Here is a 25,729-nt window from a genome sequence, read left to right as displayed (position 1 = left end):
TTTTATCTAACACTATCCCTGTCCCTATCCCTAACCCTAACCTTAACCATAACCCTAAAAACGTGTTGGGAAAGTGAGAAAAAAGCCGTTTTGCTATGGAAAAGCCGTTTCGCGAATTAAATCGCGTAATGTGTTCGTTTTCCCCGTAGGGGCGCAAACGTTCATACGACCGCATAGGTCGTATTCCGGTGCACGGTGCAAATGACCGATGCAGTCGTATGAATATGAGGACTTGTTGCAAACCCAGAGGCACTTTATCTGTCTTTTTTTTTTTAAAACCCCTTAGTCCCTACAGGGACTAAGGAGGTGCCTCAATAACAAGGCTGAGGGACTAAAAGGTTAAATCTTCAGAATTACACTATTTACCTGTAAAAACTGTAAGAATCATAAAAATTTTCAATGTTCTGACGGTCCTTGAAATAATCACCTGTAATGAATCCAAGCATAAGACTTTTAATATCTCATTAAAACACTGTATGGCAAGATATAAATGATAAAGAAATAAATACAGCATGGCTCAAAAACGGCAAACAGAGCCGTGGTTACAGGACTTTATATGGCACTGAAAAATGAAACCACAGTGAAGAAAAGTAGCTAAGAGGGTTAAAAAAAAAAAAGAAGAAAAAAAGCTGCCAGACACCATAATGGAGTAAAAACTACAACATTTCCCTTTGAACTGGAGTTGAGTGGGAAAATGGAAATAATGAAACACAAGTACCTCCAAACTGTACTTGAGCAAATGTTGGATCCACCTCTGGTTCAGTGTTTTAGTGGTTTTCTGTGTTTCTCTCCAGGTTAATTTTAGACCTGCAGCCCCCTCATTCATTTGAAGGCCAACGCTGCAGCAAAGATGCCAACACTGCAAACTAAATACAACATCGCCCTGCTAACAGGCTGCTTTTAATTAAAGCTGTATTACCAACATGTGATATTCTTTATTTACTGGAAGAGACGCTGCTTCATTAAGGCTCTGCTCTGTTATTATTTCCACACTTCGAGCTCCGGCTGACACTTTCTGCCGGCAGATAAACAAACCCTGAACACCGGCCTGATCTCTGCACCAGCCTCAGGCTCTGCTGAAGACCTTTACAAAGTGAATTTAGTGGTCAAGAAACTACAAATCCTCAACAAGATATAACAGAGGAAGGTTTACAAGAAGAGCAGCTGCACTGACTCCACAGTGAATCATCCATCAGTAGCTGAACCAAACCAAACTATCTCATCAATGGATTATTATACACTGAGAAGAAAATTTGCAATTTATATGTGTTATTTATAGTATAAATATATGAAAACATCAGTGAAATGGTCGACAGAACCGTGAATAAGCACAACATTTCTATTTTCACATCATTATGTGAAGCACGGTGGTGGCATCATCATGGTGTGGGGATGCTTCTCTGCCACCATAAAATGTTTATAAAATAACCATCCCAAGTAAGTAAAGTAAAACATGTAATTACTTTATATATGTATTTACAGATATACATGCTAGCTGAGACCATCCCCACGTCATGATGATGCCACTGCCATGCTTAATGGTGTGTTTGGGATGATTATTTTACACACTGGAACATTACAGTTTAGTTGTTTTGACACAGTGTAGATGTAGGAAAATTAATTTGTGACATTTTAGACAAAGAATAAAATGCTTCGTGTCCATTCATGCAGTACAGTGTTATGGCCAAAGCAGACGGTTCCTCAGATGTCAAGTGAAAGAATAAAAAATAAAGTGCAGGAAGTATAATGTAATTAAGGGCAGAGACAAAAGTTTCCTCAGAGTCTGTTGCAGATATGTGGAGCATAAAAAGTAAATGCTGCCTCCAGGGACGCGAAACCGAAGACAACCGGCAATAAATATGCAGCTGCAACCGCCAACAAGAATCCTCAGCGGGCTGCAATCTTACTACCAGAGAAATAAAGCACAGCAGCGAGTGCAACAGGCGTAAAAAAAAACGTGCATAAATCACCTCTCATACAATCAATATCAGAAGAGAGCCTCAACACAGCAGGTGTGCGCCACAGAACACACCTCCACACTGCTCATTATACCAGCTGCTTTTATATATTCACCCGTTTTGTGTACATTTTCAATTTGCATATAAACAAACCTAGAGAAGAAAAGCGAAATGTAATAAAGTGCAACAGGAACGGACTCTGAATAAATGATGAAGTTCATGAATTATGTGACTGAGGCTTCCACTCCACTGAAAAATAGATGAAAACATCAGATGTGTGCAGAGCAATGAGGAAATTCATCCACATCCATACATGAAGCTAACTGAAATGCCATGTTTTCTGTTGTCTTTGTCAATGTGGTGCCGTCTTCTCTTTCTTTGTCTTCGACTGCAGTGGTGATGAATCCGCTTTAGTATTCCTACCTGAGAGTCATGGTATATTGGGTATAAATAACGTTCCACTTCAGGCACATTTCAAGTGTCATAGCTATGAATTTTAAGGTAGGTTAAGGTCAAGGGTTAAAACGCTGCAAATGGGAAGCAGAAAAAACACATTAAGCGTGTTCCCTGATAACAGACTGATTTTTCACATGGCAGTAATGGACAGAAATGAATGCTAATACGTGTTTTGTTTGGCTGATTTTCTGTAAATGGTGTTACAATTTGCCTTAAATTGGAAACTATGCAAAAGTTATTATATAAATATAGAATTATCAGCAGGAACCACTGTGAGCATTTTAGGTGATGCGTTAAATCATTATTTATGACTGCCACCACCGTGCTTCACATCATGATGCTGTCATCATCATGCTTCACAGTGGGGACAATGTGTTTTTAATGACATGCTGTAAAGATTGTTAAAGATTGTTATATATATTGGAATATTACTAACTGGAGCATGTGAGATTTTTTTTACAGTGTAGATGTACGAAATCTAATTTGTGATTAGTACTTTATCAAAAATACACCATCAAGTGTGGTGGTGGCAACATCATGTAAAGCATGGTGGTGGCAACATAATGATGTGAAGCATGGTGGTGGCAACATCATGTAAAGCATGGTGGTGGCAACATAATGATGTGAAGCATGGTGGTGGCAACATCATGTAAAGCATGGTGGTGGCAGCATAATGATGTGAAGCACGGTGGTGGCAGCATCATGATGTGAAGCATAGTGGTGGCAGCATCATGATATAAAGTATGGTGGTGGCAGTATCATGACGTGATGCACGGTGGTGGCAGCATAATGATGTGAAGCACGGTGGTGGCAGCATCATGATGTGAAGCATGGTGGTGGCAGCATCATGATGTGAAGCATGGTGGTGGCAGCATCATGATATAAAGTATGGTGGTGACAGTATCATGACGTGAAGCACGGTGGTGGCAGCATAATGATGTGAAGCACGGTGGTGGCAGCATCATGATGTGAAGCACAGTGGTGGCAGTATCATGATGTGAAGCATGGTGGTGGCAGCATCATGATGTGAAGCACAGTGGTGGCAGTATCATGATGTGAAGCACGGTGGTGGCAGCATAATGATGTGAAGCACAGTGGTGGCAGCATAATGATGTGAAGCATGGTGGTGGCAGCATCATGATGTGAAGCATGGTGGTGGCAGCATCATGATGTGAAGCACAGTGGTGGCAGTATCATGATGTGAAGCACGGTGGTGGCAGCATAATGATGTGAAGCACAGTGGTGGCAGCATAATGATGTGAAGCATGGTGGTGGCAGCATCATGACTCGAAACATGGTGGTGGCAGCATCATGATGTGAAGCATGGTGGTGGCAGCATCATGATGTGAAGCATGGTGGTGGCAGCATAATGATGTGAAGCATGGTGGTGGCAGCATCATGACTCGAAACATGGTGGTGGCAGCATCATGATGTGAAGCATGGTGGTGGCAGCATAATGATGTGAAGCATGGTGGTGGCAGTATCATGATGTGAAGCATGGTGGTGGCAGTATCATGATGTGAAGCACAGTGGTGGCAGCATAATGATGTGAAGCATGGTGGTGGCAGTATCATGATGTGAAGCATGGTGGTGGCAGCATCATGACTCGAAACATGGTGGTGGCAGCATCATGATGTGAAGCTTGGCTCCTCTTGTTGTGTTTTATGGATCCTGACCCAGTTTTATAGTCGAATTTTCTCAGCTTGTTGGTTTCTTGTTTGTGTGTTTTACCAGAAATGTGCTCGTTCCGCAGGATTCTTCTCCCTCAGAGGCTTTTATGAGCTGATTCATGCAAACGCTGCCTCAAAATCAAATTACCAGAATAAATCCACAGATCCTGGTGCTGAAATCAGCTCTGAGGCAGCTGGAAGCACGACAGCAGAGCAGCCACAGTTAGAAACCTGATCTCTGCACATATTTAATTAGCAACAACAGCAGGTAATCTGTGTTTTTATAACAGGCAGAAGGTCATTGTTCCCAAATCAACAAAAGACATTTGTAGAGCATTTTAACAAGTGAAACCTTTTTGTCACAACAGAACTCGTCTGCACAGCTTCTTATATCAGGACTGCAGGAGTATTAATTTACAATTTAACCCTTCTGTCTTGCTTATGTCATTTTGTGTCTTGTTTTTGACATTTTGTGTCTCAATTGTGATGTTTTATGTCTTCTTTCTGTGGTTTTGTGTCTCGTATTCATTCTTGTTTGTGAAATTTTGTGTCTCGCTTTTTTGTTTTTTGTCTCAATTGTGATGTTTTGCATCTCATTTAGTCGTTTGGTGTCTTATTTTTGTCATTTTGTGTCTTATTTTTGTCGTTTTGTGTTACATTGTTGAGATTCTGTGTCTCGTTTGTGTCATTTTGTGACTCAGTTGTGATGTGTTACATCTCATTTTTGTCATTTTGTGTCTCGTTCTTGTGGTTTTGTCTCGTTTTTGTTTTTGTGTCACATTTTGTTGTTTTCTTGTCTCATTTGTGGTGTTTTCTTCCTCAATTGTGATGTTTTGTGTCTAGTTTGTGTCGTTTTGTATCCCAGTTGTGATGTTTTACGTCTTTTTTGTTGTTTTGTGTCTTGTTTTTGTTGTTTTGCGTCTCGTTTTTGTGATTTTCTGTCTCATTTTTGCTTTTTGTGTCTCATTTTTGTTGTTTTGTCTGATTTTGTTGTTTTCTGTCTTGTATGTAAAGTATTGTGTCTCGTTTTTTTCGTGTTTTCATTCTCATATTTGTTATTTTGAGTCTCATTTTCTTGTTCTGTGTTTAAATTTTGGGATTGTGTGTCTTGTTGTGGTTTTATGTCTCATTTCTGGTGTTTTGCGTCTCTGTTTTGTCATTATGTGGCTCATTTGTTTTCCGTTTGTGTCATCTTGCGTCTTGTTTTTTGGTGTTTTTATTCTCATTTTTGACGTTTCTTGTCATGTTTTCATTCTTGTTTTTGTCGTTTGGTGTCTCATTTTATCAAGTAAAATGAAAATTTCTTGAATTTTGTATCAACATTTCTTATTTTCTCTGCGTTCCCGGCTGCACTGACAACGAAAGGATCTTTAAATGGTGCAGATTCTCCGGCTCAGCGTGTCGAACGGCAGCTGACAGGATGTTAGGATATAAATCGACAGAAATGTGGAATCTCAGCTGCCACTCGGTCAGCAGGTGAAGCTTCACAGCGACACCGAGCCCGTTGATGCAGAAACAACATGAAGACACTGACAGATCTGCAGGAAAACAGGCTACAGAGAGCGAGGCGGGGGGAGACTGAACATCTGCACACAGCTGGAGGTGAGTCCAGACTGCAGGTGAGATTCATTAACATACTGAGCTTAACTCTCCTCTGCAGAGGTTTAATCCCACCGAGGCTGAATATCAGCACCGGACCAGATTCCAGCGCCGTGTTTCCACCGATAAACGCTGAATTAAACATGAAATAAATGAAGCAACAACACAAAAGCAGAACTTCAGAGAGAGAATCTGCTAATTCATAACCAATAATTCCTAATTACAGAACAACACAACTCCTCAGTGTTCATTTACTGTCTCATAATTAATTTGACTTAATGTGTTTTTAACAAACATTGCTTTTAATTTACAGTTAATTTATCATAATTATGCTAGAAACACTCAGAACTTTATCTGCAAATGTAAGTTATTGTGCAGCTTTAGTGCAACATTTCTACGCCAGAGGATTAATTAAGCACCACTAGAGAGCACTAGAGAGCAGATCCTGTTATTATAGGGTCTGGATTTCAAAATAAAGCGATAGTTTATCAGAATGTTTTTAAGATTTCTTTAGTTTTACACAAACTCAGTGATAGAAATCAATAAATTCAGTAAAACTACAGCGTTCGTAGATAATTCAGCGTAGGAATTTTGCAAAACACTGAGATGGATTATGTTCATTTTCTTGTTCTCTGTTTCGATTTTATCAATATGTGTCTCGTTTCGGGGGTTTTGTGTCTTGATTGTGATGTTTTACGTCTCATTGTTGTTGTTTTGTGTCTTGTTTGTGTGGATTTGTTTCTTGTTTTTGTGGTTTTGTGTCTCGTTTTTGTCATTTTGTGTCTTGCTTTTGTTCTTTAATCTTATTTTGTTGTTTTCTTGTTTCCTTGGTGTCATTTTGTGTCTCGATTGTGATGTTTTACGTTTCGTTTGTGTCGTTTTGTATCTCATTTTTGTCATTTTGTGTATATTTTCATTCTTGTTTCTGAAATTTTGTCTCGGTTTTGTCATTTTGTGTCTTGTTTTTATTCTTTTGATAACTAACATGTCATGAATATTGTAACCTGAATGCTGAAAGAACTTTAAATTTTTTATCAGAATTTAAACACACAAAGTCGATTTAACTTTAAAATATCAACACTGATTTTTGTTTTCTTTTAGTTTTAGTTTCCTGGATGAAAGTCTAATAATTGACCCCTTCATCGACCCCAACCTCCTCACTCACTAGACCCTTTACTACCTAAAACCAAGGCTTTCTGCTCGTTTCCTCGCAATGTTACCAGAAGCAAAGACTTCATATAGACTCGGAAAAACACACTGAAAAACGGATTTAAAAATAAGTTCATAAACTGCTGGCATTAAAGCCTCACAAAGACATTCAGACGTGAACTCCTGTATATATTTGAATGTATAGAAATAGTCTTTAGTGGCGAGCGATCACGTTTAGGTGTCACTTTATATCATTTTGTTCTGTGACATTGAGCTTTCAGAGCCACAGAAGAAAACAAACTTCACAAACTGCTTCACTAATAATAATAATTATTTGTCTCTTATTATTCTTCATCTTCATTACTCGGCTTCTCTCCGCCTCCTGACTTTTATTGTTACCGGAGCTCATTTAGATGTCATTATTTCTGCCTCTTCCCACAGGTAGAATTGAATTTATTCTTTCTGCCCAAATTTCTGCAGCTCCTCTGAGATTTAAAAAGCTCCACTAGAATTCATCCCCCAGCAGCTGCATTAAATCAAACCTCAGAGCCGATTTAAGGACAAGGAGAAGACGCAGCGGAGCGTCGCTGAAGGGAAGAAATACGGCAGAAAACAAGATGTTTGCATAAAGTCAGTCAATAAAATTCAGCTTCGCCCACAAAGGAATCAAACTGCAGCACAGAAACCATCTCTGCACTGTAAAAGAGGAACTGCAAGTTATTTAAAAATGTAGATTTTTGACCTATTCTGTAAAATTACAGAAAATATTCATTAAAATAACAGAAAAGAAATAATTCCAATCATAAATCACACATTTCTTTCATGTTTTGGATAAATTTAAGGTCATTTTTAGGCAAATGTTACGATTTTGGACAAATTATGTCACCATTTTGTTATTGAGATTTTTTGTTGTCATTTTTACGCATTTTAGATCAATTTGGACCTTTTTTTAATTATTTGGAACACATTTATGAAATTTCTGACAATTTCTTTACCATTTTGGTCAAATTTATGTCACTTTGGACAGTTTTTTAAATCATTTTTGTACAAATTTTATGTAAATTTGGACGCTACCTTTATCATTGTAGACAAATTTGTGTCACTTGGGACAGTTTCTTTATCATTTTAGAAATATTTTCAAGTAATTTTGGCCAGTTTCTTTATCATTTTTGAAATATTTTCAAGTAATTTTGGCCAGTTTCTTTATCATTTTTAAATATTTCCAAGTAATTTTGGCCAGTTTCTTCATCATTTTGGACAAATTTTAAGTAATTTTGGACAATTTCTTTATCATTTGGACAAATTTATGTCCTATTTTCCAATTTCTTTAACATTTTGGACAAAAGTTAAGTCAATTTGTAAATTTTTTAAAATAATTTTTGGACAGTTTCTTTATCATTTTGGACAGATTTATCTTAGGTTGAACATTTTTTCAAGTCATTTTTGACAAATTTATGTAATTTTGGACATTTTCTTTACCATTATGGAAAATTTGAAGTCATTTTGGGCAATTTCTTTGTCATTTTGTCAAATTTGACACTGTTTTTGAACATTATCAAATGTTTTTAGACTGATGCAGCAAAAGAACAGTCTGATGCATAAAGATTCACCAGAACATAGAAAATGAAGCATTCAAAACTGAATGTTTGAAATCTACATTTGTATGCTCATAAAATAAATCACATAGGCATATTATGGTTCTTTTCAGCTCTGTTGCAGCTTCATACAGTCACAGTTTCACGTTACATTTACTTGGCAGACATTTCCGTGCAAAACAACAATAAGTGGATTTAAACTGAACATTTGCTAAAACAGGGAGCGAACTAAGGCAGTGAGAGCTGCAGCTGAACTGCAATGAAGTGAAATAAAATAGAAGATAAAGTCCTGAAAATCTCTCAGGAATAAAGACATTTTATCACTGAGATAAATTAGAAAAAGACGACAGAAGACGGAGACAGTGAAGGACCCACTGTATCCCTGTTCTTATGCGCAAATTAGTGTGATTTTGGACATTTTCTTTATCATTTTGGACAAATTTTAAGTAATTTAGACTAATTATTTTTCTTTTTGGAATTATTTAACATTATTTTTGGACAAATTCAGCATTTGGACAGATGCATCAAAACAACAAATTGGTGCATAAAGATTCACCAGAATGTAGAAAATAAAGCATTTGACGCTGACTGTTTCAAATCTACGTCTGTGTGCTCATAAATTAAAACATATAATCATATTTGGGTTTCTTTTCTTTATTATTTCACTACAAAAGCCCCTTATTCAGCTTCACAGAGCGACCCTTTTCATATTGATTCACCTACTGCAAAACAGCACAATAAACTGATTATGTGATAAAACAGGGAGTGAACAGAAGCAGTGAGAGCTGCAGATGAACTGCAAGGAAGTGAAATAAAATAGAAGATAAAGTCCTGAAAATCTCCCTGGAATAAAGACACTTCATCACTGAGATAAATGAGAAAAAGACGACAGATGACGGAGCAGAAACAGCAGAAATGTAAGGAATAAGCTCTTACCTCTGAGTGTGAGTGGAGGAGATTCCTACACAAACGGCGGCCGCGAGCGTGCACAGCGTGAGCGTGCACGAGGGTTTCACACTAACAGGTGGTGAGAGAGGCGGGCGAGCGAGGCAGGAGGAGAGGGATGGATTTAACTGTTTGAGCTCTGGTTGAAGCGGCGGTGGACCAGATTAACTCCCCCTCCGATACTGAGCCAACAGTTGCATCTGTTTCTTCTGTAATTGACTTTAATGATACATCACAGAGCTGATGTTTCCTCCTGCTGGAACACAATCCTTTATCCTCAGCAGACCAGGAGGCTTCTCCCTGTTGAAATCCTTCTTCTCCTCCTCCTTCTTCTTCTTCTCATTCTTCTTCTCCTTCTCCTCCTCCTTCTTCTTCTTCTTCTTCTTCTTCTTCTTCTTCTTCTGCTTCTTCTTCTTCTTCTTCTTCTTCTTCTTCTTCTTCTTCTCATTCTCCTCCTTCTTGTCTTCTGCTTGTCCAGCCATGACAAATGGCTGAGGGAACCCTGACATTACTTTCCATTTCACCTTCCTCTGATCTCCATTACACATGAAACCCTGCAGGACAAAATAAAATCACTTCATCAGCTGCAGCTGCTCTCAAAAATCATTTATCCATCAGAAATGGTTCTCCAAGAAAAATAGGTTCAAGACAGTTCTAAGACTGAATAATTTGGGTGCTTTGTTTTCAGCCATATTGTATATTTTTTGTCATTTAAAAACAGTTGTGTCATTTTGCTGTTGTTTTTTTGTTCATTTGATAAAATTTCCACTCATCATATTGGACATTTTTAGTCATTTTAGAATAATTTTGTTATTTTGGAGATGGTTTTTTTCTTCTAATTTTGGGAAATTTCTGTCATTTTTTAAAAGGAGTTCCAAGAAAGAGACTAGTGAGGGAGGAAACAAGACACCTAAGACTCCTCTGAAGGAGTTCCAAGCTTCAGCAGCTGAGATGGAGAGACTGTTCATACAACAACTATTGACTGTTCTTCACCAGTCTCAAAAACATTTATTATGTCTTCTTATTAATACACTAGTATTGAGCTCTGTGTCTGAACAAAAGAACTCAAAACCAGTTCACCAGTCAAAGCTTCATGGGAGACAAAGAGAAAGACTCTGTTGGAAAAAGACTTGTATTAAGTCTGGACGAGAGTTCAACAGAAGACATGTGGAGACTCTGAAGTCAGCTGGAAGAAGGTTCTTTGGTCTGAGGAGAACAAAATGGTGCTTTTGTCAATCAGACTGGATGATTTGCTTGGTGGACACCAGACACTGAACATCCTCATAACGACATCATTCTCACAGTGAGGCATGGCGGTGGCAGCATCATGATGTTTCTCAGCAGCAGGTCCTGGAAGGCTTGTAAAGGTAGAGGGTAAAATGGATGCAGCAAAGTCTCGAGAAATCCTAGAGGACTGAGACTTGGAGAAGATTTGTTTTCCATCAAGACAATGAGTCGAAGCAAAAAGCTGAAGCTCCACAGAAATGGTTTAAAGACAACAAGGAGAGAGTTCTGGAGGGCGAGTCACTAATCTGTCTGTCAGCGCTACGTTAGCTCGGTTTATCTTGTGCATCTTTCTATCGAGTTTCTCTTGTTTCTCAGTCCTGTCTGCAGAACAGAACCAGAACTTGTCAGATTTATGATCCTCCTGCTGCAGTTTAATCAGAGTCCAGGTGAAGAGTGTCACCGTAGTAACCTCCTCACTGTTTCATCAATGCCTCCGATCCTGTTAATTATTGATGCTAACGAGTCGGTTATTGAAAATGTTAGCTGACTCTGAGTGTTATTAACCTTGGTGACCTTTCAGAAATGAGACAATAACTGCCCAGTCTAATTCCATTTGCGTTATTGTCGCCTCTACGAGCCTCCTTCCAGCTCAGCGTCCTCCAGGTTTCTCAGGTCTTCTCCTTCCTGTCTTCAGCTTCTCACCTGAACCTCACCTCATTTCATTCCGCTCACGTCTGCAGTCCAAGTTCTTTGAGTTCTTCGTATCAATCCGACACCCCAAAAATTTAATCGCTGCGTGAGATCGTTCATTATTCAGGACGCTCTTCATTAATTCACACCCACGCCTTGTTTTTCCAGAACTCCTTACATCCAGAGACATTTAAAGCTAGTTTACTTTCTACCCATGTGTGCATCAGATTAATAGATTCCTACATTACTGGAAGCATCAGCACGGCAGAGTTTCAAACGAGATAAAAGTCTTTAGAAACATGACCTTGATTGTGTTGTTCATTCTCAGAGGCTTGGACAGTCAATCTGCAGAGCCTCTTTGTCATTGTTTTTTATCTCTTTATGCTTGCTTTTGTCTCAGTGGTTGTTTTTTGTGTCTTTGTGGTTGTTTTTCGTCTATTTTGGGGTTTTTTGTTTCTCTGTGGGTTTTTTTTTTGTCTTTTTATGGTTGTTTGTCTATTTTTGGTTGTTTTTTGTCTGTTTATGATTGTTTTTTGTCTGTTTATGGATGTTTTTTTGTCTCTTTATGGCTGTTTTTGTCATTTTGTGGTTGTTTTTTTGCCTCTCTGTGAATGTTTGTCATCTGTTTTTGTTTTTTTTGACTCTTTATGATTGTTTTTTGTCTGTTTATGATAGTTTTTTGTCTCTTTATGGTTTTTCTTGTCTCTTTGTGGTTGCTTTTTGTATCTTTATGGTTACTTTGTTTATAGTTGTTTTTGTTGTCTTTGTATAGTTGTTATGTGTCTCTTTGTGGTTGTTTTTCATCTATTTTTGATAGCTTCTTGCCTCTTAGTGGTTGCTTTTTGCCTTTTTGTAGTTGTTTTTGCCTCTTTGTGGCTGTTTGTTATCTGTATTTGGTTGTTTTTTGTATCTTTATGGTTGTTTTTGTGTTTTTGTGGTTGTTTTTTGTCTCTATGACTATTTTTCATCTATTTTTGGTTGTTTTTTTGTCTCTTTGTGGTTGCTTTTTGCCTCTTTGTGATTGTTTTTCATCTATTTTTGGTTGTTTTTTGTGTCTGTGGTTGTTTATTTGCCTCTTTACGGTTATATCTTTGCCTTTTTGTGATTGTTTTTGCTTCTGTGTGGTTATTTTTTGTCTCTTTATGGTTGTTGTTTTGTGTCTTTGAAGTTGTTTTTCATCTATTTTGGCAATTTTATTGTCTGTAGTAGTTTTTCGCCTCTTTACAGTTGTTTTTTTTATTTCTTTATGGCTGTTTTTTTATCTCTTTTTGGTGGTTCTTTGTCTTTTTGTGGTTGTTTTTGTTTCTTTGTGGTTGTTTTTTGTCTCTTTATGGCTGTTTTTTATATATTTTTGGTTGTTTTGTCTCTTTATAGCGTTTTTTTGTCTATTTTTGGTTGTTTTTGTCTTGTTATGGCCATTTTCATCTATTTTTGGTTGTTTTGAATTTGACTCTGTGGTCATCTGATTGTAATGTTGACAGTCACACACTGGCCCTTGGCTCTCTGGGCTCCTGATATGCTAAATAGAATCAGTAAGGATGTTTAATCTCTGCTGCTGATGATCAGACGAACTTTAATTATCCTCCTGGTGGTTTTCCCAGGTGTGTAGCTGTGTGTCAGTGTTGTGTACAGGAAGTGAAGCGGAGGTGGTCCAGAGATAGAACCCTGGTCCACTTTGAAGGGTTCTGGTTCCCTGTGAGCCTCATTATTTCTGCTTCAGGCTCTTTGTTCCTCTGAGACACTGCAGCAGCTTCTAACGATCCGATTGCGTTTTATTTGAATTTATTCACAGCTTCCTGTTAGAACGCAACGAATCAGAGCAGCTGAATGAAAAATGATTTTAATGATCAACCTGCTGATTGCAGCAAAATCAATCACTGCCAGTTAAGTGTTGAACACAGCAGCAGGATATAGAGGCTTAATATGGATTTAACGAAGAGGAGGAGCCTTTAATGTGTTCAGCTTCTGAGATATGTTGTAAAATATGTGCGTTTTCAACTGTTTGCAGAAGCAGTTTTTATAATCTATTATTTTCACAGTTACATCAACTTAAATTAATGCAGAAAATGCCAAAAACACAGATAATAACTCATCAAAACATAAAAAAATGGGAGAAATAATGAACCAAAAGATCAAAAATCTTGACATTGACAAACTACTGTAGAAATAACATGTATATTAAAGTATCAAGTATTGAAAATCTGGATATTGAGACATCAAAATATAAAAAATGGAAACTGACACACCAAAACATCAGACACCCGGATATGAATGCAACAAAATTTGAAGAGCCATGACTTTTTTAAAACATAGCATAAATAATTTGTATATTGGTATCCCAAAGAGTCAAAAATCTTGGATATTATTGTACAAAAAGATTAAAATATAGATATTAACAAACCAAAACGATAAAAACCTCGATACTCATGCACCAAAACACCAAAAATTATTATTATTAATGCAACAAACACCAAAAACCTAGATAATAATGCACCAAAACACCATAAACCTGGACATTAATACAGCAAAACTTTAAAAATCTGTATATCAATGCACTAAAATACTAAAAACTTATATATTAATACACCAAAACATTAAAAACCTGGACATTAATACAGCAAAACACCAAAAACCTGGATATTAATTTTCCAAACGCCTAATCCTTACATATTAATGTAACAGACGTCTAAATCCTGAACACCACAGTTCCTCCTGTTGGGATTTTCTATTAAAACAGCAGCAGGGTCTTTGTGCAGCAGGAAGGATTCACACATTTTATTCACACGAGGGTTAAAATGTAAAACCCACATTAGTATCACATTAGCTGTGGCTTCGTGAAAACAGGATTAAAGGCTGTGAGAGGACGAGGAAAATATTAGAAAAAGACAAAGTGAGGCAGCAGCTCGGAGCAGCGACTAACTGAATCACTGGAGGTGAGAAATCAGAAATCAGAGTCGCTGAGACATGAAGGAGGCACATTTATAATGAGGAGAGTAAATCTAATAGCTCACCATTAGAAACATCCATCTGCAAATCAATGAGCGCGATCAATCAGAGAAGAAAACTGAACGTGTATCTGAGCTCTAAATGTCAACATCAGGGAGAAACAGCAGCTGCTAAATGGTTCACCTGAAAGAAACCTTCTGATGCTACAATAGATGATTAAGGACTTTAGTTTTTACAGTTAAAATGGAGAACATGGAAAATAAAACTGGCGAAACATGTGAATCAAAAAGACATGCAAAGCTAAGACAAAAAAAATGCTAAAATCAAGACAAGATGAGACAAGACAAGCTAAGGTAACGCAAAACAAAATAAGACATGCTAATCTAAGCCAAAATAAAACAAGATTAGACATGCTAACCTAAGCTAAAACAAAACAAGATTAGACATGCTAACCTAAGCTAAACAAAGCAAGATAATACATGCTAACCCAGACTAAACAAAACAAGACAAAACAAGCTAATCTAGGCTAAAAGAAGACAAGATAATATATGCTACCTAAGCTAAAACAAAACAAGAATAGGCATGCTAATCTAAGCTAAAGCAAAACAAGACAAGTCATGCTAACTTAAGCTACAGCAAAAAATAAAATAAGACATGCTAACTTAAGCTAAAGCAAAACACAGTAAGATATGCTAAGCTATACAAGATAAAGCATGCTAAGCTACACAAGCTGAAGCAAGATAAGACATGCTACATCAAGACAAGTCAGGGAAAAGTGAGATAAGACAAGAGATGCTAAGCTAAGCTAGGACAGGCCAAGTAAAGATGAGAGAAGGCATATTAAGCTAATAATCTTAAGTTAGTTAAAACAAAACAAGATAAGACATGCTAACCTAAGCTAAAATAAACCAAGACAAGACATGCTCACCTAAGCTGCACAAGATAATGTAGACATGCTAAGCTAAGACAAGACATATTAAGCTAAGACAAAGCAAGATATGCTGAGGTAGGGTAAGACCAACAAAAACAAGACAAGAAAAGTTACACTAAAATAAGACAAGCTAGGACAAGACCAAATAAGACAAGCTAAGCAAAGCTAGACAATATAAGACATGCTAAGCTAAGGTAGGCAAAACAAGACAAGCTAGATGAAACAAGATAAGACATGCTAAATAAAACTACAAGGCAACACTAAACAAGCTAAGACGCAATGAAACCTTTAAGCTTTGTGTTGTGTTTTTGTGGGCTAATATCCAGATTTTTGGTGCTATCTTGTGTTAATTTTTGTTTTTAACATAAACATACTAGTGGAGGAAATCTGGTGTGGAGGTTTTAGACGTCTGGTCCAAGAGGGGCCTCGACTTCTTCCTTTAAAGTCACATTAGAGCTGATAATGAGCATCTCAGGGGAAAACTGAGCAAATATTAGCCAGTGAATCCTTCACATGTTCTGATGGTTGTCATTAGCAGCAGTAATGGATTCAGGACTGATTTGTAATTTCATCCCTCTGATCCAAACCACTCATGAAGCATTTAATTTGTCCCTTTCAAACTGTTATTCTGGTTTTATGTAAGATTTTGTGAAAGTTGCCGAATTACTATGTTGTCTTCCAAGTATCACCCTTTTAACTGTCCAGATATAATTAGACATTGATGATTTAATTTGATATTCTGATGCACTGATATCTTTTTTTTCATGTTTTGGCCCATTATTATCCAGGTTTTTGACAATTTAGTGCATGAATATCCAAGTTTTTGATGTTTAGTGCGGTAATATCCAGGTTTTTGATGTTTTGGTATATTGATATCCAGTCTTTTGCCATTTCACTGCTTTAATATTCAGGTTTTTGCCATTTTTGGTGCTTTAATATTCAGGTTTAGGATGTCTAACTGCTATAATATCCAGGGTTTTTTTTTTACATTTTTGTGCTTTAATATTCAAATTTTGGACATTTTTGTGCTTTATTATCAAAGTTTTTCATGTTTTGGTAATATCCAGGTTCTTGACATTTTGATGCTTTCATATCCAGGTTTTGGATATTGGTGCTGTAATATTACGATTTTTTTTTACGTTTTCATGCTTTAGTATCCAAATATTTGAAGTTTTTGTGCATTAATGTCCAGGTTGTGGATATTTTAGTGCTTTAGTTTCCAGGTTTTGGATGTTGTGGACAATCAATATTTATGTTTTTGACATTCTGGTGTCGAGACATGCAGGTGTTTTGTTTTACAGTGCTAATATCCATTTTTTCTTAATGTTCTTGTATGTCAATATTCTGATTTTTGACATTTTGGTGCTTTAATATCCAGAGTATTGCCATTTTGTTCCACAAAAAACATTTGTTTTTGGAATTTTGGTGCATCAATATTCACAGTTTTGATGTTTTGGTGTGTTAATATCGAGATATACAATGTTTTCATGCATCGGTATTGAGGGTTTTGACATTTTGGTGTCAGCATTCAGAGTTTTGGTGTTTTGGTGAGTCAACGTGCAGGTTCCATGATCCGGTCATCAAATTTTAAAGGGTTTATAATAACACAGTTCAGTGTATTAAACTCGTGTAGTGTTGGAAAGGTAAAAAATATTTTTTAAAAGAAATAAACAAAACACTTCAAAGGAAAATCATAATGCAATTCCCCAGTTAAAGTGTTTTTTAATTGGACGGCTGAGTTGTTGAACTTCATCGATGTTGCAGCTGAGAGTCTTTAGATCAGGTTCAGTAACGTTAGCGTCGCTGGATCGTTGTCTTCAGATTTTATTCAACTTTTAGTGGAATTCTGCAGCTTGCTTCATTCTCTGAAGGTCGTTCAGTTTGCCCTCTCAGCTCTGAGCTGCTGCTGACTGGATTTAGGTGTTCTTTTTTTTTTTTAGGTGGAAGTTTTAAAAATAGCCTAAAGCTGAAAGTGTTCAGTTGAGGTGTCAGAAACATACATCCGGAAAAGCTATTTTCGTCCAGTAATATCCAAGTTTGTGACGTATGTATGTAATGTATTTACAGTGCGGTGCAGTAAAAATCCAGTTTTTGTAATTTCAGTGCATAGATATAAAGGTTTTAGATATCTCCGTGCATCAATATCTATATTTTACAAAACATTTTAGAGTGTTAATAACCAGGAATCTGACATTTTGGTGGATCAGTATCCATATCTTAACATTTTGGTGCATCAAGTCTTAGCCTTTGACATTTTGGCGCATCTATATCCATATTTTTGATGCTTCAGTGCCTCAGTATTGAAGTTTTTCCCATTTTGGTGCATTAAAACCTAGCATTTTTACATTTATGCGTGTTTGTATAGAGAGTTCAGATACTCTGATACATTTTGATGAGTTAAAATCCAGATTTTTTTTAACATTACATCCACATTTTTAGTATTTTGGTGCGTCAGTATTCAGCTTTTTGTCCCTCTAAGTTTACATTTCTTCATATTCCTGTTGTCTGTTCTCTATGTCTGAGCTGTATCTGCCTCCATCCGTCAGGCTTCCACTCATGTTCCCGTAGTCTCTGTCGAGAGCAATATCTGCAGGCCGATCTTCCTCACACACTGTTTATGTTGACTTTAATAAACCCTCAGATCTGATATGTTGGCAGTAGCATGAGGTGTGATGTGAACAGTTTGTCTGAACAGACTCCTGATCTCCTCATCGCAGAGCTTCATTGATTTTGTATTTAAAGCTTCCTGCTGCGGCCTTTGAGCAGCTTCTACATGCTGCAACAAACCTCGAAGACGACTGAAAGAACACAAAGTCAGTGTCCGGACTTTAAATGAAGCTTCATATGTGATGATTTTAAATTTTCTTACTCAAGGGAAAGCCACATAAACAAGACAAATGTAGAAGCTCAAAGGTTAGAGGTGTAGTCAGATCCAGATTTTTGATGTTTTGTTGCTTTAATATTTTGGTTTTGGGTGTTTTGATGCATTAATATCTATTTTTTGTGGTTTGTTGCATTAATATCCAGGTTTTGGGTGTTTTGGTGCATCAATATCCATATTGTGATTTTTTTGGTACATCAATATCAAGGTTTTTCAGTGTTTTGTTGTATTAATATGTATTTTCTGTGTGTTTTGGTGCATCAATATCCAGTTTTTTGATATTTTGGTGCATTGATATTCTGGTTTTTAGGGTTTTGTTACATTAATATCCAGGTTTTTTAGGTTTTGGTGCATGAATATTCTAGTTTTTGGGTGTTTTGGTGCATTAAAATCCATATTTTGATGTTGTGGTGCATCAATATCCAGGTTTTTTAGTGTTTTGGTGTATTAATATGCAGGTTTTTGGTGTTTTGATACATTGATATCCAAGTTTCTGATGTTTTGGTGCATTAATATAAAGGTTTTTGGTGTTTTGATGCATTAATATCCATTTTTTGTGTTTTGCTGCATTGATGTCCAAGTTGTTGATGTTTTCGTTAGTTACTATCCTGTTTTTTTGTGTTTTGGTGCATTATTATCAAAATTTTTGATGTTTTGGTGTATTAATATTCTGGTTTTTGGTGTTTTTGATGCATTAATATCCCAGTTTTTTGTGTTTTAGTGCATTTATATCCCAGTTTTTGTGTTTTGGTGCATTTATGTCGAAGTTTTTGATATTTTGGTGCATTGATATTCTGGTTTTTAGTATTTTGGTGCATTAATATCCAAGTTTAGGATGTTTTGGTTCATTAAAATACAGATTTTGATACTTTGGTGCATCAGCAGCCAGAACTTTGGTGATTTAGTGTGTTAAAATCCATGTTTTTGACATTTTAACGCTTTGGTATTCATGTTTTTGATGTTTTAGTGTATCACTGCTGGGTTTTTTGGTGTTTTGGTACATAAATATTCTGGATCACAGAGGTTCGTTCTCAGATCATTCCTTCATTGTACTGTACGTGTGGCATTTATGTGATTTTTAGTGTCATCATTTACGGAAATTCTCAGCAGGTTTTGCGGAGTTGCGGTTTGATAAAAAAGAACACAGGAGATCTGCAGGTGACTGCAGTTTTATTGGATGTCAGCATTTGATAAATGACAAGAGGAAGCATGCTGGGATGTGCAGTCTGTCACGGGAAATGTGAGAGCAGGATGGGGGTAAATATGATCTTGTTGCAGCAACAAAGAGAAATAACGTTCAGTTATCAGTGGATAATACACATAAATACTCATGTACATGTTTATGGACGCATAATATTCCAGTTTTAAGTGAATAAATGTGTTCATGAGGTGAAAACATTCTTCCCTTCATGAGCACATTTTTTAAACTTTACAGCGGAAACAAGTGACTCTCAGACTAACACTCTCCAGCACATCATCTCAGTCTCGTAACAAATCATCTCTTCCTCTTTTGACAATCCTCCGGAGCAGTTGCTAGGCAACCAGGGGGTTTCTAAAAGCAGAGGTATCTCCTCTCTGAGCTGCTCAATGGTGAAGCTTCTTATGTAACGTCTCTATTAATATTCCTGATCCCTGTTTTAACACCGGAGCCAAATCTTGCAGCTGGAGGGACCCTGAACGCCTCCTTCCTGTTTAACCGCCCCTGAACGCACCACGTGACCCGATCAATAACTGGTTCATCTGTTTGATCAGCGGGATGAAGATCAGAGTGACGCTGATCCTCCGAACAGCTCTGACACAACCGATGAGATGCTATGTCTTTATCAAAAGGATTCCTGTAGAAGAAATCCATGAGATGTGGCCGAAAGCTGCGGAGCAAACGAAAAAAAAAAACCCAAAACAAATAAAGATGCAAAAATTACACAAGAACAAAAAAACGGACAAAGATGCAAAAATAAAAGACAAAATCAAAGTGAAAATGCACAAAAAGCTGCAAAAACAGAAATGAAAAATGAAACAGAGACAAAAATAACAGGCAAAATGGACAGAAAAGGATTTTAAAAAGACACCAATTGACTATAAGATGCAAAAATGACACAAAAAGAAGAAAAAAAGACAGACAGATACAAAAATAAAAACTAAATTGATGTGAAAACAGGCAAAAATGACAAAAACAGGATGGTAAAAATCAGGAATTAGTCTTGGTAACTGAAACTTAGAGTGCAGTTAGTTAGACAATAAGAACCATAGAAAGACATAAAAGTACCTTCAGTCATGTTGCTCATATTACAGGTGATCTGTGAACAGGATGAAGCATCACAGGGGAATAAATAAAGGTGGAATTTACACTCTAAGTGAAGATAGCATGTCCTAGAAAAACAGTGGCATTTTATTTACATCATAAAATAAAATAATCTAAAATATTGTACTTGGATGTTAAAGACATCAACTGACTAAAAGATTCCAAAATGACACATAAGATATAAAAAATCATGTAGAATAGACAAATTTAGATGAAATATCACAGTTTAAAACTCAAGATTTGGTTAATGGAAGAGGTGATGCGTTCAAGGACCGTCAGAAAGTTGAAAATCTTTCTGTTTTATCATTTCTGGCTCGTAAATGATGATATTTTTTGTTTGTCTTTTAAAGACAACAAGACTTTCAAACCCAGCAGGTTTAGAAATGTAAATAAACTGAGCTGAACATCAACCTTTTCATTTAGATTCAGCTGCTGTTAAACCAAACTGTACATCCAAATAAAAACTGAAAATTAAAACACAAAAACGCAGATTCATTTTTATCTCCTCCAACACGGAGTTCCATAAGAAGCCCTGTAGTTCTTTCAGCTAAAGTTCAGAGTCTCTGTTAATCTGCAGCTCAAACTGACTTAGAGAAAACTTCAGTGTCGCTGCCACCTGCTGGAGACCCACAGAACAGACACGAGTAAGAGGAGACAAAACTCGGCTCTAGTATGAGTTTATCATCATCTATTTAGAGAATTAAAAACTAATAATACAAAATATACAGAGTAATGTGGATCACATAGCATGACAAATAAAAACAAAGCTTCCATATCACAGTGTCAATCTGGAACAGAAGTTTAAATTTGTTCAAGTTTTTAACAGTTTATGGAAAAAAAACTAGCCGATTGGCACAAATTAACCCTCATTTAGTCTATTTTACTTCAAAGTCACTCTACTAGTCTCTTAAATGTGAATATTTGCTGTAGATGAATAGGATGTGGTCATTTCGTCTTATTCTGGTTAGAAATCTGCTGATTCTGGAGGCATTTTTCTGTTTTTTTAGCTCCTAAGCCTGCTGTGTTACACCATCAACGATCATTTTGTTCCTTAACAACAACGGTAGATGTTTTGGAGTTCCTCCACTACAACAAATATGCAGCTTTTATTCTTGATTTTTATTTATCAGGAAATCTGTAGTTTTTGATGGTCAGTTGCTAAAGCTGGATTACTGGACCCAGTGAGATTTCATTTATGGCTTTATTTGATTACATCTGACTCTTAAATGTAAATTAATGTTTTTTATGTATACAGGAATAAACACAGAAGAGCTTGGTTAAAGTCGTATCAATACATCTGACTTTTAATAATCGATTGTTTGCTGATTAATGAGTCCCTGAAGCCTTTAAAAATACAAAAAAAATGCTACTGGAAAAGCTGGTTTTGAGGTAAAATAGACTAAATGAGGATCAGTTAATTAATTAATGAGCCAGCAGGATAAAAATCAAACTATAGTGTCAACAGGGGTTACAGAGGGAATCTGTGATCAACATTTTCATGATTTGTTGGATTTATCAGCTAAAAGTAGAGTTTACTACACAATATTCTTGTAATTCAGTGTTTTTCTGACAGAGCAGAAGTAAAAACAACCAGACTGGAGTCATTTAAAAGCATTTTATTAGTAAGAATCCATGTTAAACCACAGGAGCTGCTTCCAGCTCAGTCTCAGTGCACCGTCCTGGTCGGACAGGTGATCTCCATACAGGTGAGGCTTCTCATCACCGAGGCGACGCTGCAGCAGCTGGATGTTCGGGCCTCGTCGGGTTCAAACTCGCCGTCGGAGCTCAAAGTCACTCCTCGATCTGTCGCCAAAGGAGGCCGAGGTCGAAGTCCGGATGATCCGTCCGAGATGCCCTGAAGCAGAAAATAATCACAACTGATCAGGAAGAAGTTAATCTGCTTTATGTTTACATATATTTCTACTTACAGGCTGAAAACAGTGTTCATTGTATATTTGTGGCTGTTTTGTGTCTCATTGTGGTCGTTTTCATCTACTGGTAGTAGCTTCTTGACTGTTTATGGTGTTTTTTGTCTCTTTTTTGTTTTTGTGTGTCTTTGTAGTTGTTTATTGTGATCATTTTTTGTATATGTAGCAGTTTCATCTCTGTTTATATTGTTTTATGTTTCTTTGTACTGTTTGTGTCTATTTGTGTATTTGTTGTGGCTAATTCCAGTATTTTATATTTAACTATTTTTAAACCAAAGTAGTTGTTATTTTTCACATTAATTTGACTTTTTACCTTATAAATGACTATTCTCAAATCTTTTAGATTATAATTTTACATACTTTTGACTTCATAATCATCAGTCATTTAAACTCATCTTTTAAGTTTTGAGCCATTTGTCTTGAATTTGCGATCGCTTCAGCTGCTACGTTCCAAACTTCATTAAGAAATTAAGTGATTTAAAGTAAATGCTGAGTTATGCCAGTCCAATGCACATGAAATCACCCACCCACAAAGAAAGTAAAACAATCTCAAATTCGGCCCACAAAAATATGGGTATGAACAGAGAATAAGAGTTATTTGAGTAGAAAGTGTGCTGTTGACTCACAGCCGTTCAGCTGAGTCTGAGTGCAGTGGAGCTTAAATTACAAGAATCCTTAAGGGAGTTTTGAACGTAATGAGCAGGTGTCACATTTCAGGAAAGACCCGCCCACTGGATGAACATTCTAAACGTTCTTAACCAGACTTCGTTCATATTCCCGCCAATTAACATTTAACTAATTGTATTTATATTGTAAGGTACTTAGATGGTTCAGAAACTTTACCTCCCAGTCCTATCCCGGTCGGTGTTTGATTCGGCTTACATTAAAACAGAGATAAAGCTGCTTTTGGTAGATTATTTGTTACCTCAAGGTTCACTCCTTGGCTTTCTTCTCGCTGTTCTGCAGTTTCTCCACGATCTTTCGCTCGTGTCCTCCGGGGTTCGGTCTGTTGGTGTTCTCGCTGGCCTCCTTCTTGGTTCTGCCTTTCCGGGCCGAACCCTCTGCGACACCAGAACAACAGAACAACACGGCCCAGGTTTAACAAAAGCGAAAAGAACACCACCTGAAGTCCGTCAGCTTACAGTTACCGTTAGCTTAAAGTTACAGGTAGTTTAAAGTTACCGTTAGCTTGTAGTTACATGTAGTTTGAAGTTACCGTTAGCTCCAAGTTACAAGTAGCCTCGAGTTACAGTTACCTTAAAGCTACATGTAGTTTAAAGTTACTGTTAACTTCAAGTTACCGTTACTTTCAATGAACAGTTAACTTGTAGTTACAGGTACTTTAAAGTTACCGTTACCTTCAAGTTACCGTTAGCTTTAAGTTAAAGTTAGCCTGAAATTACAGTTAGCTTTAAGTTACAGGTAGTTTAAAGTTACCTTTAGACCAAGTTACAGTTAACTTGTAATTACAGATATTTTGAAGTTCCCGTTAGCTTTAAGTTATCTTTAGCCTAAAGTTACAGTTACCCTGAAGTTAGTTAGCGTTAACTTAGTTAGTTTAAAGTTGCCGTTAGCTTGACGTTACAGTTACTTTGTAGTTAGCTTCACGCTGTAGGTAGCTTCGCGTTACAGTTGGCTTGACGTTACATTTAGCTCAGTAGTTACAAAGTATTTTAAACTACAAGTAGCTTAAAGGTATATTTAGCTTGCAATTAGCAGCAGAGAGGCCCACCTGTGTATTTGTCTGTCAGGTTGTAATATTCATATTCATCGTAATATTCGTCCTCGAAGCTGGTGGGCTTCATGTTCTTCACGTCGACGTGGCTCATGTTTGTTTCCCCAGAAAACAGAGTCTGAACGGTGCCAGGTGTCCTGGTGAGTCTCAGATGTTTCCCTCAGGTGTGTTTATGCGTTTGCAAGTTTTGTTTTGGTGTTTTTCTGTTTCCTCTCTGGGTTTTTATGCAGTTTTTTCTGCAGCAGCTCCTCCTTTTCTGTCTGACTCCTCCTGCAGGTTTCTGGTTTCTGCTGCACTAATGTTGCATCAGACAATCTGTTTTTCTGCAGCTTCTGAGTCTCCATGACACATAAAACAGAACATGTCATAAAAAAAACATTAAAAGGAAAATTTATGACTGAAAACACTTGTTCAGATGCCATTAAAGTCGACATCCTGACATTTAAATCAGTATTCGATTTAGACTCAACGTTATTTGTCATTTCTGTTTTTTTTTTATTTCAGGATTTAGATTATTTTTTTAATCTCAAATGTCTTGTTTTCTGACAATGTAGATTTTTTTCCCTCATGATTGATATTTTATTATATTTGTGACTAGTTTTGTGGCACTTTAAGCTCATATTTAGATGTTTTTATGCAGGTTTTTACTGATAGCATCAAAATCTGACCATTTTATTTCCTAATTTATCTCATAATTTATATTTTTTGTTTTCTTCTCTTGTTTTTCATTGTCTGTTTTTGTTGTAACTCGTTTTTTGGAATAATATAAAACTATTTATCGCTTTAATTTTAAACCCTGTATCTGGTCATTTTTTTAATATTACATTTTTGACTTCGACGTTTTCTTTAGTCATAATTTAGATTTGGATGTCATACTTTTGGACACGTATCTTACGTTTTTGACCAACGATTTGCCTTTTAAATAAGTCAGAAATCAATTCTTTTGTCTCGTATCAAAATTTTGACCCTTCCTATTTTAGCTTGATAACCTTCAGTTCAGACTGAATTTGTCCTACATTTGTGTCCACGTGTTTTCTGAAGTTTGACCTTGGTCTGAGGTTGCTGCCACTCTATTTTCTCTATTTTCTCGGTTTTTATCAGCAGCTGCAGCTTCACACGACCTTGACGGGATTGTCTTATTTTACTTGAAAACCTGCAGACAAAACCAACCAACACTGACAAATTCCGACTATATTCAGTTTGTGCTGTTTTATGTATCATTAATGAAAATACAAGTGTACTGAAATACACAGAATTTAATTGTATTTATGCATGTTAGAGAGTTTTTACCTCTGAATTGTATCCTTTTCACACAATATTGATATTTAAAAATACTGTGGCATTTTGTTTCATCATTATGACTTTTTTTTAACTTTATGCATAATTAACTAATAATATCTCATAATTCTGGATTTATAAGAAAAATGAGGCAGTAATGTACTCTCAGTGCTCATTACAGTGCTACAGAGCAGAATCCACTTTCATTCTAACATCTGTAATGTAGTTTGGGTTTCTTACTGCTGAGATTAAAGCACACTTTCATTTTCCCTGGTCTGCAGGTATGTAGGTGTTCAGGTGTGTGTCTGTATCTAATCTCAGTCTTCTTAATCTGTTGTGTTGCTTCCCTGAGAAACAATCTTTGAACTGAACTTATCAGAGTGTAAAACTTAATTTAGATCATCTGAACAACAAAGTTCTAGTTGCACTGACACATTTC

General features: G+C 36.6%; 2 protein-coding genes and 1 long non-coding RNA gene across 3 annotated transcripts in view; 1 reads left to right on the top strand and 2 right to left on the bottom strand.

The window, feature by feature from the left end:
• doc2a (double C2-like domains, alpha) overlaps positions 1–9,494 on the bottom strand; it is a 49,296-nt gene extending 39,802 nt beyond the window's left edge. Inside the window, exon 1 of the mRNA XM_022216920.2 lies at positions 9,364–9,494. The gene's annotated coding sequence lies outside the window, so the exon portion shown is untranslated. The remainder of the gene's footprint in view (positions 1–9,363) is intronic.
• LOC127531659 (uncharacterized) lies at positions 634–22,186 on the top strand. Its single transcript, XR_007938798.1, has 2 exons — positions 634–5,686; positions 10,242–22,186. It is a non-coding gene; the product is annotated as an uncharacterized LOC127531659 (long non-coding RNA).
• Positions 21,951–24,223, bottom strand: nupr1b (nuclear protein 1b). The gene is made up of 3 exons (XM_022187069.2): positions 24,010–24,223; positions 23,203–23,338; positions 21,951–22,204 (listed from the first exon to the last, which is right to left on the bottom strand). The coding sequence occupies exons 1-2, from the start codon at positions 24,104–24,106 to the stop codon at positions 23,211–23,213; spliced, it is 225 nt and encodes a 74-aa protein (XP_022042761.1). The 5' UTR covers positions 24,107–24,223; the 3' UTR covers positions 21,951–22,204; positions 23,203–23,210.
• Between the last annotated feature and the right edge of the window lie 1,506 nt (positions 24,224–25,729).

The sequence above is a fragment of the Acanthochromis polyacanthus genome, chromosome 21, assembly GCF_021347895.1.
Source record: "Acanthochromis polyacanthus isolate Apoly-LR-REF ecotype Palm Island chromosome 21, KAUST_Apoly_ChrSc, whole genome shotgun sequence".
NCBI lineage: Eukaryota > Metazoa > Chordata > Actinopteri > Pomacentridae > Acanthochromis > Acanthochromis polyacanthus.
Note: the sequence above shows the minus strand (reverse complement) of the source record. Positions and strands in the feature narration are given on the sequence as shown.